Genomic DNA, 17,269 nt, shown 5'->3' on the forward strand with positions numbered 1-17,269 from the left:
TCTCCTGCCCTCCCCAGGAGCACCTTGGCACCTGCCAGCACTTCACTCAGGAGCCTGGGGTCAGGGTATCAAGCACCTTCCAGAGCCTTCTGGCCTGCATCTCATGGGACATGAGGGTGGGACCTAGGGCCTGGTGCTGCCCTGAGCCTACCCAGACCCACTCTGGTGAATGGCATGGCCCCAGCCTGCACCCCCATGGGGCCCCCAGTAAATGGCCAGGTGCACAGACAGGCCAGGCATGTCTAAAGTGAAAATTTTTTTGTTTTTTGAAAACAGGTGCAGGCTGGGAGAGGCGAGGCGGGAGAGCCAGCCTAGATGGAGATGCTGTTCTCTATCAGCACCGGGTCCAGGTAGTAGTAGGGGACCGGGAGGCACTTGTTGCGTTGGCGGATGTTGTGCGAGATCTGGGCCAGGCGCCGCCGGAGGGTGTCCATGCTCCTCCGCGGGGCATCCTCCACAAAGTGGATGTCAGGGAAGTGACCCAGGGGCCGCTGCGGACACAGAACCGGGCAGATGCAACCGCCTGCTGCCAACCCCCCCAGCCACCCCTCTGCCCTGCCCCTGCAGCACCCTCTCTGCCCCTGCCTCTGCACCCTGGACACCTCCTCTTCTGTCGCCCGCCCCCAGCTCCCAGCCCTCCCTCTGCCTGTACTCAGAGTAGCCCCCCCACCCCCGCCTGCACCTCGAGGCCCCCTGGAGCACCTTGTCGTCGGGCTCCCGGCTGAGTGTCCAGAGCACCAACAGGGTGATGCACGTGGTCTTCACATCTGGCAGCGTGTCCATGTAGCTCTCCAGGGTGGTCAGCCCCTTGGCCTGCATCGGTGGGTTCCTCATGGATGAGGGGAAGTTGGGCATCCAGGCGGTGTACTCCAGCTGCGGTGGGGGCGGGGAACAGGTAGAGGAGGGGTTCTGGGTCACAGAGCGAGCACCCCGGGACTCTGAGGTTTAAACTGAGCTGGGGGGTGAGGCTGGAACGTGGGGGGAGGCCTGGCTGGGGCTGGGGCTGGGGCTGGGGAGCACAGGCACCTGCCCTGTGTTGACAGCTGCGTGCTTGGCGGAGCAGGTGTAGATGACTATGGTGACATATCGGATCAGCTCTGGCACAGTTTGCAGGCACTGCGGGAAACCTGGGGGCGGGGAGAGGGCGTCAGTCCTGCCCTGGTCCCGCGTGGCCAGCAGAAGGCACCAGCAAGCCCAGGTCCTATGTGTGTGTGGGTGTGTGTGTGTCCCCACCCCAACCCCCACCCCCCCACCCCCACCCCGTTGTCCTGCCCCTGCTCCTAGGGGCCACTTCGGGGTAGTGCTGCCCATTCATTCCACCTGCTTGGCCCTCCTGTGACCGCAACCCAACCCCACTCACCTCGCCCACACCGTCCAGGGCACAAGCCTTGGGAGGCAGCCCCCAAAGTCCTCGGCCAGATGTTCTCCAGGGCTGCTCAGGGCACCAGCCTGAGGTGGGGCCCTGAGATCTTTATTCCAGCTCCCTTAGGGGGGCCTCTCTGGTCCCAGGACACAGGAGGGACTAGGCTTTGGACTAGGCTTTTCCCTGCTTTCCTGACCTGGAAAGTGCATCACACACACACACCCCACTACACAAACACACACACACACACACACACACACACGCACACTCTTCTGAGCCTCTGCACTCATGCCAGTAGCCTGACTCTTGGTCTCACATGTAACCAAGCTGCTTGTTTCTCCTTCCCATTGCCACCAGGTTCCAGAAGCCTAACACCATCGTCTTCCTCCCCAAACCACTCCTCTCTCCAGGCCCCCAACTCACAGGATGACACCCACCACCCACCCAGCTATGATAGCTCCACACCTGGAAGTCATCCTTGGCCCCTCCCTCCAAACCCACCACTGAACCCCAACCAGTGTCCAAGGCTTGTCATTTATCTCTATCTCCTGGCTAGCTCGGCAATCCTCTGCTTTCCTGCCACTGCCACCCTAGCCAGTTTCCTGTCACCCCTGTTCCAGACAGACAGCAGCTTCCTGAACTGTCTCCCAACTGCAAGGTGCAGCCTGGCAGGTGCAAACCTGATCTCCTTGCACACTACCCACCTCGATGGCGCCCTCTGGTGCTCAGGGTAATCCCAACATCTCTAACCAGGCCTGCGAAGGGTGGCTGCCCGTGCTTCAGCCTTAGCTTAGCCCTAGCTTAGCCCATTGGAGAGCCCCAGCCAACTCCAATCCTCAGCACAGATGCAGGGACCTCTAAGCAGCTCCCGGAACTCCCCCTGCCCACTCTGCCTTCCCACTCAGAGCTCTCTAACACCTCCAGGCTAACCTCCTCATCCCTGCAGGCGCTAGCCAGATGTTAGATCTCAGCCAGATCTTAGCATGCTGCAACCCCCTGCTCTCCCCCGTTTCTTCCAGCTGGGCCAGGTGCCTCCTCTGGCTCCTATGCACCCCCACCCCACCCATCCCACCCTGCACTGTAGCAGTCCTAAGATAACATACCTGCCCCTCTACTGAGTGGACCACCCTCCCACCCCCCAAGACTTGAAGGCAGGCACCTCTCCCGTCTCATTCCCTTTGCCTTCCAGTAACCAGCACAGCGTTTGTCACAACATAGATGCTCACTAAATATTTGCTGGGTGGTGCCTGAGCGGCCTGACTCCAGGATGCTCCCCGTCCTGCTGGAGCCCACCAGCTCCCTGGCCTCCAGAACACTCTACTCTTTCCTGTTTGAGCTCATTTCTCAGGCCACAAAGGCTCGTTTCAGGGTGAGGGACTGGGGGCCCCCCAGGTCTCCCCAGAGATGACCCTGCCCCACAGGCTCTGAGTTCACACAGTTTTCCTTCCCCAGCCTCTCTGAGATTTGGCTCCCTCTGCCCCCAGCATGACATGATCTGGGAGGACCCACCCCTTAGCCCCATGTCCCTGCGGGTGCCCGGCACCCAGGCCCATACCTGAGCTTTCACGCCCTAGGAGGCACTCCTTAAATATCTCCTGCACCCAGGACTGCAATTCCGGGTCACCTGCCACAGCCGCATCACATGGGTAATAGTAGGTGATGATCTCTGTCACGTACCTGACCAGGGACAGGCTTCAGTTTGCATCCTCTCCCTCCCCAGCACAGGTCCTCCCACCTCCCCCTGGATGCCCTGGTCTCGGCTGCCCCGGAGCTGCAACATCCCAGGGCACTCACCCTGCTGCCCGCCCAGCCTCACCTCTCCAGTGCGTCCCACACTGCCAAGGAGTCGTCGCGGTAGTAATATCCCGGCAGGTCCTGGACCCCGCGCTCCACGAAGTCATTGGGGAGGTAGAGGCTGTCGTAGGTTGTCTCTGACAGAGCCCGCACCATCACCTCAGCAAAGCCTTGCAGACCCAGGGACATGCCCTGTTTGGGGGGATGCAGCCACTGAGGCCAGCAGGGTCCTGGCAGGGCCTCCCCTCTGAGGATCACACCCACCGCACACACTCAGTGAGTGCTCCCCCAGCCCCAGCCCCAGCCCCAGGAGCTCCCCCACTCTGGGCCAGCACCCCAGTGCACCTTCATAGGCACAGCACCCACTTCCACTGGTCCACACCCACCATGCCCCCTTGTGATCTGAAGGCAAGTGGGAAATCCTACTTTTAGTCTAAGGGCAAAGGCCCAGAAAGGCAGCAGATGTCTTGCTGGGGTTGGGGCAGGAGTCTTACCCTGGCTGACAGCCCCCCCTCATTGAGGAGGAGGGCCCGCCCAATGCTGTTGATCTGGATGGTGTACCGGGTGTGGGGGATGAGGAGCTTGGGAGGAAGCAGGAGGATGAGGAGGGAGGACTACAGTTAGCCCCAAAGGGCCTCAGCACCCACCCACCTCTGCCTTGTGCAGTATCAGACCCTCTTGCTTTGGGGGGGCCCCACCCAAACCCTCCCTCGTGAGTCCCCACCTACCTCCCCAAGTCTCCCTGGGGCCCCCCTGACTGCTGAGTGAGCCAGGTGCCTTTCTGAGGTGGGGGGGTCCTGAGGCCACATCCATACCTTGTATAGGGGGTGGCACATGGGAAGCTGCCTCATCATGGCCAGGCAGAAGGCCTCCGCAATGAGATGCGTCTCCAGCAGGTGGGAGATGGCCTCGTGGCAGTAGAACTCGGCGTAGCGCACCCACGTCTTGGCCAGCAGCCAGTCCCATTCTGAGTCGCTGGGCAGGAAGATGGGACAGTCAGGTCCAGGGGTCTGGCTGAGCTGGGGATGGGGAAGGACGGAGAGTTAGGTGAGGGCAGAGGCACATACCCGCACAAGGGCCGCCACTGAGAGAAGGAGGCAGAGAAGAGTGAGCCACTCTGTGCACTCTAGGCCCTCTGGTCCCGAGCACACCAGGGCCCTGCTCTCTCTCTTCACATTTGCTCTTGCTCTCCCCTCTGCCTGTAGTTGCTTCCTCCTCTCCCTCTCTCTACCTCTCTCAGCTCCCATTCATTCAAGAAGCAGTTCGCAAGTTCCCTTCTTTGAGAAGATTTTCTTATTTCAACCCCACAGGCACCACATTCAGCTGTGCAAGCTGTGTGTGCATTGCACAAGGGCGCCCAGACCCCCGGGGCAGAGAGAGTCGCTGCAATCTAGCTTTTGGTGTTCTATTAATGAGCCAGGAGCATCGGGGGCTTGGCTGATCCCACCCCCACCCCTGGCCCACACAGGTGCCTCTCTCTAATTTGGAGGTGACACTGGTGGAGACCTTTGGGAACACAGCACCTCACTCCCCTTTCATGCCAGGCGACTGTCAAGGCAGCGGCTAAGTCCGCTTAGCCCAGTATCTTTCCAGCAGAGGCCTGGCCCACAGCAGGAGCTGGTTTATCAAGTAACTGGATGAATGGACCCAAAGACAACAGCTCGAGCAAAGCAAGCACATTCCCATCTGGTCATGTGTGCACATATATACACAGCACGCATACTCTACACACACGGGGACTTGCACACAAGGGCAGCCACTGGAAGCCAAGTTCATGCACGGGCACCAAGCACACGGTGGTAGCACAATGATGCGCACATGCAGGGACAAGCAGGGACATCCATAAACATATGCGCATCCTCAGATGCACACACAAGGATGTACACTCACGTGGACACACACGAGCATGCAGATATGCACACTCACACAGACACAAACAGGTACACACACACACACATCTTGTATTGGCAATGTGCTCACGCAGCAGCCCCAGGCCTGCATTCTAGGCACCTGGATGGCGATGGGCATCATGTTCCCTTCGGGGCCAAAGTGCAGCAGGCAGAGGGGGGCGCAGTGATGCTGCTTCCGCCCGTTGAGCTCGATGGTGGGGATGCCGTCCAAGATGCGATAGTCCGCCAGGTAAATGTTCCCCTTCTGGAAGAGGGCCGCAATGAGAGGGCAGGTGGGCGCCAACATGGCGCACCTGTGACCCACACCTTGGGCGAAGGTCATCCTGGTCCCCCAAATGCAGGGTTGGGTGAGGATCCTGGTGGGGAATACAGCCGCAGATGGGACTCTGCAGATGGCAAAGGTGGGAGTGGAGAGACCGGGGGCCAGGGAAGGAGAGATCTCCACCGGCTCAGGCCTCACCTCCAGCTCCGCCTGCAGGCACGTCCCCTCGCCCAGGAATGGGGCCACCATGTCATTTGTGACCGGGAATTTGTCAGGGATCTGCGTGCAGCGGCGCAGCAGGCCTGGGTTGATGCCATTGAGGTACTGGTACCCAAAGAAGCTGTCCTCTGTCCAGTGCTCGGCCACGTACTCTGGGTGGGGGACCACGGGGGCGTCACCACGCGCCCGGGTCCCCCTGGGCCCAGGACGAAGACCACCGGGGCCAGGAAGCCCCCACCTCCCCTTGAGCGTCTCGGTGAGCCCGGGGCCGCATTCCCCCGGGGCCGCATTCCCCCGAGGCCGCCAGAGGGCGCGCCCGCCCAGCCGCCCATTAGGGCCGGGTGCCCGGCTGGCTCCTGGGGTCCCGCTGCCCCGACGGGGCGTCCCGCCTCTGGCCCGCTCCGCCGTGCCCCGCCCCCCGCCCAGGTACCGGAGATGATAGACTTGTGGGCGGGGAAGATTTTCTTGATGTCCTTCAGCCTCTTCCACGACTGCTTGCAGTCCACCAGGCCGCGGAGCTTGAAGCCCAGCGCCCTAGGAGACGGGGTTCAAGGGGGAGGGGATCAGACAGGCTGCCCTCTCTGCTCTGGCCCTCGGGGCTCTGGCGCCACCGCTCCGGGTCCTTCTGCGTCCAGGGGTCTGGGCAGCCACCTCTGCGGGGGGCTGCGGTGGAGCAGGGACAGAGGTGTCCTGCAGGTGCCCACACCACCCCTCGCTCACGCACTCACATGGGCCCCAGACGGAAGAAGAAGGAGGCGGTCTTGATGAAGGAGAAGCGGAGGTTTGAGTCCAGGAACTTGGTGGCCTTAATGTTGATGAGAATGGGGAAGCCGGGGATATAGCCGTTCCACCTGTAGGAAGAAGCGCAGGGCTGGGGCCGGGCACCTGGGGCCAGGCACCTGGGGCCAGGCGCAGGGTGGGGGTGGGGGGCAGGGAGTGCAGGGGTGCACCCTCGATCCCTGCCCAGGGATCCGGCACGGGAGGGGCCCCAGGGCAGCCGCAGGTGCTCACTCAGGCCTGTTGGGGTTTCTCCGGACAGGAGGGCGGTAACTGGGGATATGCACGTAGTTGGGCAGGCCAGGAACGAACACCCTCCAGCTGCAAAGAGAAGGGAGTGGGTGGGCCCTGGTGCTCCAGCCCCAGGAAGGAAGGCCAAGCCATCACCCCCGCCACCGGGCCTCCCTGCCCTCACTGGTAGAAGTCCTGCTTGGCTCTGATCTCCTCTTGTCTGTGCTCCAGAAGGATGGGGAGTGTGTCTTCTGCTCTCGTCTTTCCTGCAGGGGAGACCATAGAGGAGGCTCAGGGTCTGACCCCAGCCCTGCCTGAATTCCAGGATCAGACTTCAGCTCCTGCCCTGTAGATTGGCTCTGGGGTTCCACAGACAAGGATGGGGAGGGCTTAGGGGAGGGGGGCGTGTGTCCTCCCCAAAACTCAGAAGGATCAAAGAGCACCCTCCTCCCACTCACTCTAACCTTGGAGCGAGGCTTGCTGCTGCGAGGGAAGCCCTCTTCTGGCCCCACTAAAACATCAATCAAGAGCAGTTGTGTGGCAAGTCGGAGGCACCAGGCACTTTCTGGACACTCTGATGACCACCCAGTAATGACCTCACAAGGCAGGTGACCCTTATATATAAGCCTGCGATCCCTTCTCCACAATTCCAAAACCAGGAAGACCATAGAAATCAACTTTGTTTTTCTCACACCTTTGGCCCAAATTCCTCGGTCAGCAAAACCTACTCTGAATTTACCAGAGGCCGTACACAGTTTTTACTGAACTCACTTGGTGTAGCCGTTGGTGGTTTCTGCCAGAGTTGACTAGGGGGTACCCTGGTGGGTACATCATGTAACGTGTGGACTGTGTGAATGCAATCGGCAGATATAGATGTATTTATACACGCATATTCTAAATGAAATCTGCATTTCTCTCTTTTTAAAATTTATTCATTTGGGAGAGAGACCATGAGCAAGAGCATGAGCAGGGAGAGGGGCAGAGGGAGAGGGAATGACAGGCACCCCGCTGAGCAGGGAAGTGATGCAGGGCTCTATCCCAGGACCCTGAGGTCACGACCTGACCCGAACCAAGAGTTGGATGCTTAACCCACTGCACCACCCAGGTGCCCCTGAAATCTGAATTTTAAGACATTCTCAACCCCAAAAATTTCAGCTGAGGGATGATATCATGGTGTTTGTTTTACTAGGAGAAAACAGCCAATGTTACCCAGAAAGAGAGCATGAGCTGGGATTTGATCCAAGGCAGTCTGCTTCTGACCACTCACCCACCATCCACAACCACCAAGAGTTGGTAAGCCTTTTAAAGCTCATGTTAGGGGCTCCCGGGTGGCTCAGGTGGTTAAGCATCTGCCTCTTGCTCAGGTCATGATCCCGGGAGTCCTGGGATCGGGTCTTGCTTCCAGCTCCTTGCTCTGCAGGGAGGCTGCTTCTCCCTCTGCCCCTCCCCCAGGTGTGTGTGCTCTCTCTCAAATAAATAAATAAAATCTTTAAAAAAAAAAACTAAAACTTTTAGAGGCTATGTACCTGGATTCTCGCGTCCTCCATATGACGTAGGCTCTGCTGTTAGCCCCATTTTATAGAGGAGAACATTGAGGCTTAGAATTCAAGAGTAGGGGCACCTGGGTGGCTCAGCGGTTGAGCATCTGCTTTCGGCTCAGAGCATGATCCCGGGGTCCCGGAATCGAGTCCTGCATCAGGCTCCCCACAGGGAGCCTGCTTCTCCTTCTGCCTGTGTCTCTGCCTCTCTGTGTGTCTCTCGTGAGTAAATTAAATAATAATAAATAAATAACAATAATAATTCAGAAGTAGACCCAGCTGTCCAGCTAGTAGGGGGTGGAGCAGAGATCCGCACCCGGCCCATCTCTGTCCAGGGTCCTGGCTGGCAGCCCCATCTCTTTCTTTGAGGCCCTCTCCACCCCTTCCCCTTCCTCCATCTGCCTCAGCTCACATTGTGTTCCGGGTGAACAGTGCCCCCTGGGGTTGTGCAAGCCAGAGATGCAGCTCGGCTTCCCCTGGGGGGTGGCGGACTCCTTCCAGGGCCCAGTAGGTGACTCAAGCCTCCCGGCCCTGCTGTTGCAGGACAGCTGCTCCACCCAGCGCCATTCCTGCACCACCACCCCGCATCATCCTGCCCTTCCCCTGCTTCCCTGCCACTCAGACCTGCTGCTGTGGGACGATGCTCTGCATCCCCCCCACCCCGGGGAGGGGGGGAATCTCCCCCTGGCCTCCCCATCCTCCTCCAGCCCTGCTTCACTCTGCCCCCCGCCTCTGTCCCCAGCTCAGGCTCTGTGTCCCCACTGCCAGGGAAACAACAAGTGCAAGAGACTGGTCAGCTGCTGGGAGGACGCATCTCCAACCCCCAGACCCCTTTGGCTGTGCCCTCCCCTCCTGCCCATCCTGATGGAGGCCAACAGAAGCTGGGTGGTAGAGCCAAGGGGACAAAAGAGGACCAGATGCCACCTGTTAGGACACCGACCCAAGCCCGCCAGACAAGGGCTGTGGCGGGGGTGGGCACACGAAGCTGAGAGTCCCTGTCCCTTTTCCAAGGGAGTAGCCAAGTGACCAGAATAATAGCCAGCAGCCCTGACCGGACGCTAAAGAACACCCAGTCAATCTACAATCAACAAGTGCTCCTACTGGGCCATGATGGAGCCTTACTGGGTGAAGGAGGGCCCCTCGGAACAGCAGTGAGTCCCATTAGAGACATCAGGTGTCCTGATGGAGGAGTACAGAGGCCCTTGGAGCCACAGAGCACCCCAGCCTTCTAAAGACTGCCCGGTTGGAGACCCAGGGCTCTTATAATAAGGTGCCAAGCCTCCTGTTATGCACCACCAACCACAGTCCCACCCAGGTGAACTTCTGAACAGGGCTTCTGAACAGAACAGGCAGGAGCTGGTGGGGGGGGGGGGGAGTCCTGTCAGAGGGACAAGGCATCCTGTTGCAGGAACAGACCCCACTGGAGTACCGGGGAGTCTTGCTGTAGTGGCAACACATGCTATTTGGCATGAACAGACCCCCTCCCCCAGGCTGTACTCAGAGCAGCCAGGGGTCTTTGTAGCCTGGCAGGTGTCCCAACCCAAAGAAGGGGGGGCGGTGGCAAGACTGCAGGGGGAGCTGGTAGAGAGTACGCTTGTCTTCAGCCAAGACCTGAGGTCCTGAGGGTGGCCCTCAGCTGCCCTCATTTCTGTCCCGACAGGGTGCAGCCCGGTGCTGGGGTCTTGCAGGGCCAGTGACTGAGGGTGATGTGTGAGGGTGGCAGGTGGTCCCAGGAGTTCCCACAGGGCTGGCCCCAGAGTGACTGGACCCGGCAGGGGAAAGCCATGTGGGAGTTGGGGGCCTGGCGGCAGGGGTGGGGTGCTCAGGGCTTGCCTGTAGCCTCCCTGAGGGCCAGGGTCTCGTAGCCATCCATCCACCTGTAGGCGGGGAAGTGGTAGATGCGGCCGTCGGGTGCACAGATCTGCACGTAGTTGCAGTACCAGGAGTTCTTGGGTAGGAAGGAGTAGCGTTCCTTGTGCAGGCGGATGATGATGAGCTCCCCCAGATCCTGCTGGCAGCGGACGGTGTACTCATCCACCTGGCAGGTACAGGCCCCAATGAGTGCCAGGACCCCCACCTGTCCGGCCCCTCACCCAGGGTCTGCTCCCTGGAGACCCAATCGCTGGGCTCTCCTCTCCAATGGGCCGGCAACTACGGGGCCCACCTACCCAGGGCTGAGCAGGACACTTGCCCCCCTCCATTGGTGGGGGGTCACCTGCTGGGTCCATCTACCCAGGGCTGAGCAGGACACCAATACCCCCCCCATTCCTAGGCACCCTCTTCAGGTCCCATCCTCAGCCCCCATCCTCAGCCACCTGAGGCTGCGGAAGCCATGCAGGCCCCCAGAGGCAGGTCTACAAAGATGCCCAAGTGGGGTCCTGGGCCCCCTAGACCTCCTACAGTCTTAGATGGACAGAGGTGGTGCAGCCAGCCCCCTTTCCTCCTCCTTATCAATGAAGATGTGGAGATACAGACATGGCCATAGGGGCAGAGTGACCTACTAAGATGACATAGCAGCGGGTGGCTCAACCTGACTGAGAATCAGGGCCAAGGGGTGGCAAAGAGCGCCTTCCATCGTGGAGCTGGCAGGTGCCACTGGACAGGCTGGTCTGATGCCATTTTAAATCACAGATAATCCCATGTGCTTTTAAGCCAGTTGTGATGCAAGTTAACTTAGGAAGACTGAGGATGGGACAGAGAGGGATGAGGGAGAGGGAGAGGCTGTGGGGAGGGATGTGAGGGGAGGGCTCGAGGGAGGGGGGGCCTGAAATGAGAGAGATGAGGGAGGGGGAGAAGACATGGGGAGGGATGAGGAAGGGGGAGAGTGATGAAGAGGAAGAGAGATGAGATGAGGTGAGACAGGGTGGGAGAGATGAGAAGTGACCACAAAGGGGTGAGAGGTGCTAGAGCAGGGGTGAGGCAGGACGGCTGAGAGAGCAGGGACTGCTGGGAGCCTCATCTGGGGGGAGGGCATCCACAGCCCCCCTGAAGCCACAGTTTTCAGAGTCCTTCATAGTGTCCCATCTCTTCCTGCCCACGGCCTCCCTCCCCTGCACACCTCCGTCCCACCTCGTGCTCCCCGACACACACACATACACAACATACACACACACAAACACTCACACACAGTACACACACACATACAACCCATACACACACAGCACACACAAACACGTACATACCCTCACACCACACATGCACTCATGCACACATACATTCATATACCACACATACACACACATATACACAGACCCCACACACAACACACACACACACAGTCACTCCCACTCACATGCCCCATGTTCCCACACTGCACACATCACTCACATGCCACACACACATCACATACGCTCACACCACACATACATACACACATACCACACATTCAGACATACATACACAGACGCATACACCACACCACACTCACACTCATCACACTCATGCCACATACCACATACACGCTCACGTATATATAACACACACATCCACGCGTATCACACATACATATACCACATACCTGCACACACCACACACAGACTCACACGCACCACACACATTACACATGCACATTCACAGACCACATATACCGCACAGACACACGTGCACAGACACACACACATACGTATGCTGTATACATACACACACCACACACCATACTCACACACTTCATACACACACACTCACACAGACACGCACATACTCACCGCCCCAGTTGCAAAGTCTCTCCCAAAATGGTTCAGCAGCTGCTTATGGCTCTCTCCTTGGGTCCCCACAATGGTCAGTGAGATGGAATCCATCGTGCCCGACAAGAGGTCGGTACCCGTAGCCACCTTGACTTTGTAGGCAGCCATGGCTGCTCTTCAGGGGGTATGAGGGAGGGCTTGAGTCTGGACACCGTGGGTTGGGGTGGGGGGCCACACGGGGGTGCCCAGGCCTGGCAGGGGAAGCTGGACGCAGGGAGGTGGATGGGGCCAGTCTCCCAGAGGGAGAGGTGAGGCAGGGACGTCTGGCCCACGGGCAGCCAGGAGCCTGGAGAGGCGGGGAGCGCGAGCAGGGCGGGGCGAAGTCGAAGGGGAGCCGCCAGGCCTCCAGGAGCCGCGGGGAGGGACAGCAGACAGCGCAGCGCTGGGCTGGCTTCTGAGAGGGTGGATGGAACATGCCTGGATGAAGGAGGATTCAGGGTGGGAGAGCCAGTCTGGCCTGAGCCGGGGCCCCAGGGAAGTGAGGGGACAGGGCTGGGAGGGGCCCCCAGATCTTTATCACCCTAATAAGCGCCTTCCTCCTGCCCGCCCCCATGGGCTGCAGCACCGGACACCCCTGCTGAGCAGATCCCTGGGCAGCGGGTTACCCCCCTACACGCAGTGGGTGGGGGCCAACACACGAGGGACAGCACATGGGACCAGCCCGTCCCCATCCTGTCCCAGGGCCCAGAGCCCTTGAGACGAAGAGTGGTAGATGCCCAAGTGGAGCTTGGGCTGTAGGGAGCAGAGAGGCTCCAGGGAGCAGTGATCAGGGCTGGGGGAGAGAGTGCCGTCCCTTCCAGCAGGACCAGGATCAGCTGAGATGAGGGACGGATGTACAAATGACAGTAGTGACAATTGCAGAGAAACTGGGACCACAAGAAGTAAGCCAAGGGGCAGACATGTAATCTGTAGCACAATCCTAACAGAGTTGAGTGGGTTCGGAACTAAATCATTGCTTCCTTCTGCCTTCGTTCCTTCAGGAGAAGTTCAGGGAGCACCCAGCGTTCCAGGCTCTGTTTTAGGCACTGCAGATGTGGAGAAAAAATGAAGTGCTCACAGAACTACTGCAGATGGGCGAGAAGGGGACAAGCGTTTTGTCTGTGGTGGGCTTGGATATTATGTGCTCTGCAGAAAATCCAGAGCAGGAAGGGAGTTGGGGTCAGGGTCGGGGGTGCTTTTGGGATAGAATCACTGAGGTGGGGGCCATGAGGAGTGGCTAGGGCCGAGGCCCCAGGATCGAGCTGACTTGGTGTCAGGACCCTGAGTAGATTAGGAGAGAGGGTGGGAGTTCTACTCTCAAGGAGAATGAGGGGGCTCCCACCCACTGGGCTCCCTCAGACCTGCCCTCTCTCCTGCCTCCGGGGGGCAGCTCCTGCCAACCAGGAAGCACCAGCCCAGGCCCCTGCTGAGGTGTCACCCTTTGGCCACCATTGAGGGAAGGTCACACAATGCCCAGGGCCAATTTAGAGCCAAAGAGTGCTGGGATTGTGAGATGGAGAGAAGATTCCAGTAGGTTCTGGATTGGGGGAGGAATGGGGATGAGGTTGCAATTCAGGGTGAGCTGAATTAGGGACAGGGATGTGATTGGAGATGGGGAGTGAAATGACACCCTCACCCCATCCAACCCCAGCTCAGGCCTGGCCGTGGCTCCTTCTGACCTTCTAGATAATGACCTCATCCATTCCCTTAGCTCCTGTGGCCTGTCTCTGAGGTCTGTCCCCAACCACTGTCCCCTTTGCTCCTCCTGGGTGCCTTCCATTCGCCAGCTCCAGATGCTAACAGAGCCCCTGCTGTGTGCCCAGCAGGCCCTAGGTCAGGCCCTAAGTGTGCCCTGTACCCAAAGCAAATCCCCTCCCTTCCTCCTGGAGCTTGCATTGTAGTGGAGGAAACAGTACAGCCTGCTAATAAAGTCAATAAAATATTATATTAAATAGTGATTAAGCGCTGGAGAGAAAAAACAAAGGAAGGAAGGCAATTGTAAAGTATGAGAGAGCAAACGTTAGGTAGAGAGGGGTCAGGAAAGTGGCCTTTGACAAGGGGACTTTTGAGTAAAGGCACCAAGGAAGTGAGGTCAAAGCACCCCCCCCTTCCAACCACAGGGCCCTTGCACATGCTGTCCCACTCTGCGTCCTAGACCTGGTTTAGTTTCCTCTTCCCTTCTGATCTTAGCTTGATAATGGCTTCATCGGGGATCCCTGGGTGGCTCAGCGGTTTAGCGCCTGCCTTCGGCCGAGGTGTGATCCTGGAGACCTGGGATGGAGTCCCATGTCGGGCTCCCTGCATGGAGCCTGCTTCTCCCTCTGCCTGTGTCTCTGCTTCTCTTTGTGTGCCTCTCATGAATAAATAAATAAAATGTTTTAAAAAAAGATAATGGCTTCATCAAAGAAAGCCAAATTTAACTATTTATGGCTAAGATTTTCTTTTTCTTTTTTTTAATTTTTATTTATTTATGATAGTCACAGAGAGAGAGAGAGAGAGGCAGAGACACAGGCAGAGGGAGAAGCAGGCTCCATGCACTGGGAGCCTGATGTGGGATTCGATCCCAGGTCTCCAGGATCGTGCCCTGGGCCAAAGGCAAGCGCCAAACCACCGCACCACCCAGGGATCCCCGGCTAAGATTTTCAATTGATGCCCATCTTCCCAGCTAGAATGTCTGTCATTTGGTTGGATTTTCTCCCCACTTCCTGGCACAGTACCTGGCACCCGGGAGACTCTTGAAACACGATTCTTTTTTTAAGATTTTATTTATTTATTTGACAGAGAGAGAGAGTACGAGAAGGGGGAACGGCCGGCAGAGAGAGAGGGAAGAATCAGGCTCCACACGGAGCAGGGAGCCTGATATGGAACGATGCCACACGATCCAGGACTCCATCTCATGAACCTGGGGTCATGACCTGAGCCAAAGGCAAATGCTTACTGGACTGAGCCCCCCAAGCCGCCCCAAACATGGTTCCTAATGGTTGGGTGGGCTGGTGTGACAAGGACCAGGTCAGGGCTGCGAAGTGCATCAGAGATGGGGTTGGATTAGGGGGAGACTCAGAGAGGAGAGCTCAAAGGGGGTAAGCACCAGGCAGGGGTGGGGTGTGGGTGGCAATGTGGAAGGGAGAGGAATGGGTTAAGGGGACGGGGTGGGGGGGGTTGGCCTGGGGAGAAGGCTGGGGGTAGTCATGCCTGTGCCGGGTGACTGGGAGGGCTGTCTCATCTGCCAGGGCACAGGGCTGCCCTGGGCTGAGGACAGGAGCTGTCAGGCAGGTCGGGCCTGCCCTCCTGGACTCTGCTCAGCCATGCAGATGACTCTGGGGGGTGATGCTAGGAGCCTGATGGTGCAAATTTGCATCATAAGATGCAAATTCCATGCAGGGCAGCTCTCCCAGCCTCCTCTGACCTTGTAGCGCCACTCCCCTTTCCTGAGACTGTGCCCCAGGGGGCTGCTTATCTTGGTGAGGAGCTGGGCTGGGCAGGGTGGCCTGGGGATTGAGGCCTCGGAGTTTGGGAAGTGGCACTTGCAGGCCCCTCTGGGACCAGACTCTTGGGCAGTGGGGGTGAGAGGCCCGCCTTGACCTTCTAATCCAGTGGTAAAATCACACAGTGAAGTGTGTGGAGGAGGCAGGGGCACGAGAGGGCCTGCAAGGGGAATTTGGGGAAGCAGAGCAGGGAGCTAATGGTGTAGAAGTGTTTGGGTGTCACCACAAACCGTGGGGATCTACCTCCATCCCCCAAAAGCTGCCTTCTCAAATCATAACACAATCTCAATAAGGTCTCCCTCTGCCAATCTGTTTTTACCCCCCAAAACACCAGGAGTGATGGCTGTTGAGTGATGGTTTGATGAGGGCAAGAGTCTGGAGTTGGGAATTAGGTCCCTAAAGGAAACAGGCACAGTGGAGGATGGTAGGGATGCAAACGTGACTGGGGACATGGATGGGACCAGGCATGAGAACGCAGATGGGGCACTCCCCACTTAGGGCCAAAACGTGGACACTGCGTGCCTCTGGGTAGGTGTTCACTAGGCTGAAGAACTGGTTCTCCTGGACCTGGGGTGGACCAGGGAGCAGGAGAGGTCTCTGGGAAGGATGCGAGCTTGCTGAGTTGGCTCGCAATGGCCACCCACACAGGAAGCTGAGTCCTTGCTGCTGAGGCACCCCCTGCTTACCCCACCCCAAGTCCTGCAAGGCAAGCCCCACCTCCCTAGGACACAGGAAAAAAATCAAATGGGGTCACTCTCCTGCTTAAAACTCACCAGAGCGTAATATGATGTTGCCCTTAGAATCAAATCAAGGGGTGTCTCGGTGGCTCATTGGTTAAGTGTCTGCCTTTGGCTCAGGGAGTGATCCCTGGGGTCCTGGGATCGAGTCCCGCATGCATCAGGCTCCCCACAGAAAGCCTATTTCTCCCTCTGCCTGTGTCTCTGTCTCTCTGTGTCTCATGAATGAATAAATAAATGAATAAATAAATGAATAAAATCGTAAAAGAAAAAGGAATAAATCCAAGGATGTACTGCGGACTTCAGGACTATGCATGACTCTCTCCTATCCACCCTTCAGTCACCTTACCCCAGCTACCCTGGCTTTCTCTCTGTTCCTTGAACACATGGTCTGTGGCACCTGCCACCCCACCAGCACCAAGCTGTTTCAGTGGGTTTGTTCAGTCATCTGGGTCTCAACTGGCTGGCACCTCCCCCTAGGGGCCTTCCCTGACCACCAGACCTAACGTCACCCCACCGCCAGTCATGCTGACGCACCGCCCTGTTGCGTCTCCCAGCCCCACCCGCAAATGTCTGAAAGGATTGATTTGTTTGTGTGCCAGTCAGTTGGTCTCCCCACAAGCCGGAGGCAGTAGAGATGGGGCCAGGGGACTTCATGACTGCTTCCCTGACATGGAACAGCGTCCAGGGACACAGGAGCCGTGAGGCAGGCAGATCCTAGAATGCCAATGCTCAAAGGGACTTTCCAGGTCTTCTTGGCCTTCCCCTTTATATGACACTTTGGGGCCACTGAGGCTGAGGCGCTGGCTCAGAGCCAGCTGGGGAAAGAGGCTGGTGTGCTCCCTACTATACCAGTTGCTTTCCAGACCAAACAATGTACAGGGGTCCAGAGTGGGGCTGAAGGAAGGCCCCTATCTGACAGGGCTCGAGCCCCCCCTACCCTCCATTCTGTCCCCAGAGCGGGTGCAGAATCCCATGCATGGCTGGGTGTGTCTCCCCAGTAAATCTTCTTCCAAGCTGGCTTTCTGGGAAACCAGATTCTAATTATCCACCCCCATCCCTCCCTCTCCAGCTTGGGGGCATTTTTAGCTTGGGCATGCCTCGAATGCTAACTCCGGTGGACACCAAGGAGTATCTGGCTTCCTGGAGGGACAGGCTGCGTGAGTGCGTGCGTCTTGCCACCACCGTAGCATAGCCTGTCATGCTGCGCTAAGCCAGAGCCCAGGCGTAA

At 58.2% G+C, this 17,269-nt stretch overlaps 1 protein-coding gene across 2 annotated transcripts; it reads right to left on the reverse strand.

Moving 5' to 3' along the window:
• Positions 1-238: 238 nt before the first annotated feature.
• ALOX12B (arachidonate 12-lipoxygenase, 12R type) lies at positions 239-12,233 on the reverse strand. 2 transcript variants are annotated; one of them, XM_026005193.2, is made up of 15 exons: positions 11,799-12,233; positions 9,928-10,132; positions 6,741-6,822; positions 6,560-6,646; positions 6,277-6,399; positions 5,979-6,082; positions 5,528-5,700; positions 5,168-5,311; positions 3,973-4,176; positions 3,652-3,738; positions 3,180-3,349; positions 2,919-3,040; positions 1,027-1,127; positions 703-873; positions 239-491 (listed from the first exon to the last, which is right to left on the reverse strand). In XM_026005193.2, the coding sequence occupies exons 1-15, from the start codon at positions 11,943-11,945 to the stop codon at positions 312-314; spliced, it is 2,100 nt and encodes a 699-aa protein (XP_025860978.1). In that variant the 5' UTR covers positions 11,946-12,233; the 3' UTR covers positions 239-311. The 2 variants fall into 2 exon arrangements, with proteins under 2 accessions (XP_025860978.1, XP_072588156.1); XM_072732055.1 differs by lacking the exon at positions 3,652-3,738 and having other exon boundaries at positions 11,799-12,125.
• Between the last annotated feature and the right edge of the window lie 5,036 nt (positions 12,234-17,269).

This window comes from Vulpes vulpes, chromosome 12 (genome assembly GCF_048418805.1).
Source record: "Vulpes vulpes isolate BD-2025 chromosome 12, VulVul3, whole genome shotgun sequence".
NCBI classification, from domain to species: Eukaryota; Metazoa; Chordata; class Mammalia; order Carnivora; family Canidae; genus Vulpes; species Vulpes vulpes.

Bases quoted from the DNA above. Each gene is read 5' to 3' on its own strand.
- ALOX12B (XM_026005193.2), bottom strand. From the start codon at position 11,945: ATGGCTGCCTACAAAGTCAAGGTGGCTACGGGTACCGACCTCTTGTCG. The intron at 3,350-3,651 runs GTAAGACTCCTG...CCCCCCAAACAG, and splicing joins AGGGGGGGCTGTCAGCCAGG to GGCATGTCCCTGGGTCTGCA. The intron at 874-1,026 runs GTGCCTGTGCTC...CCCCCACCGCAG, and splicing joins CAGCTGTCAACACAGGGCAG to CTGGAGTACACCGCCTGGAT.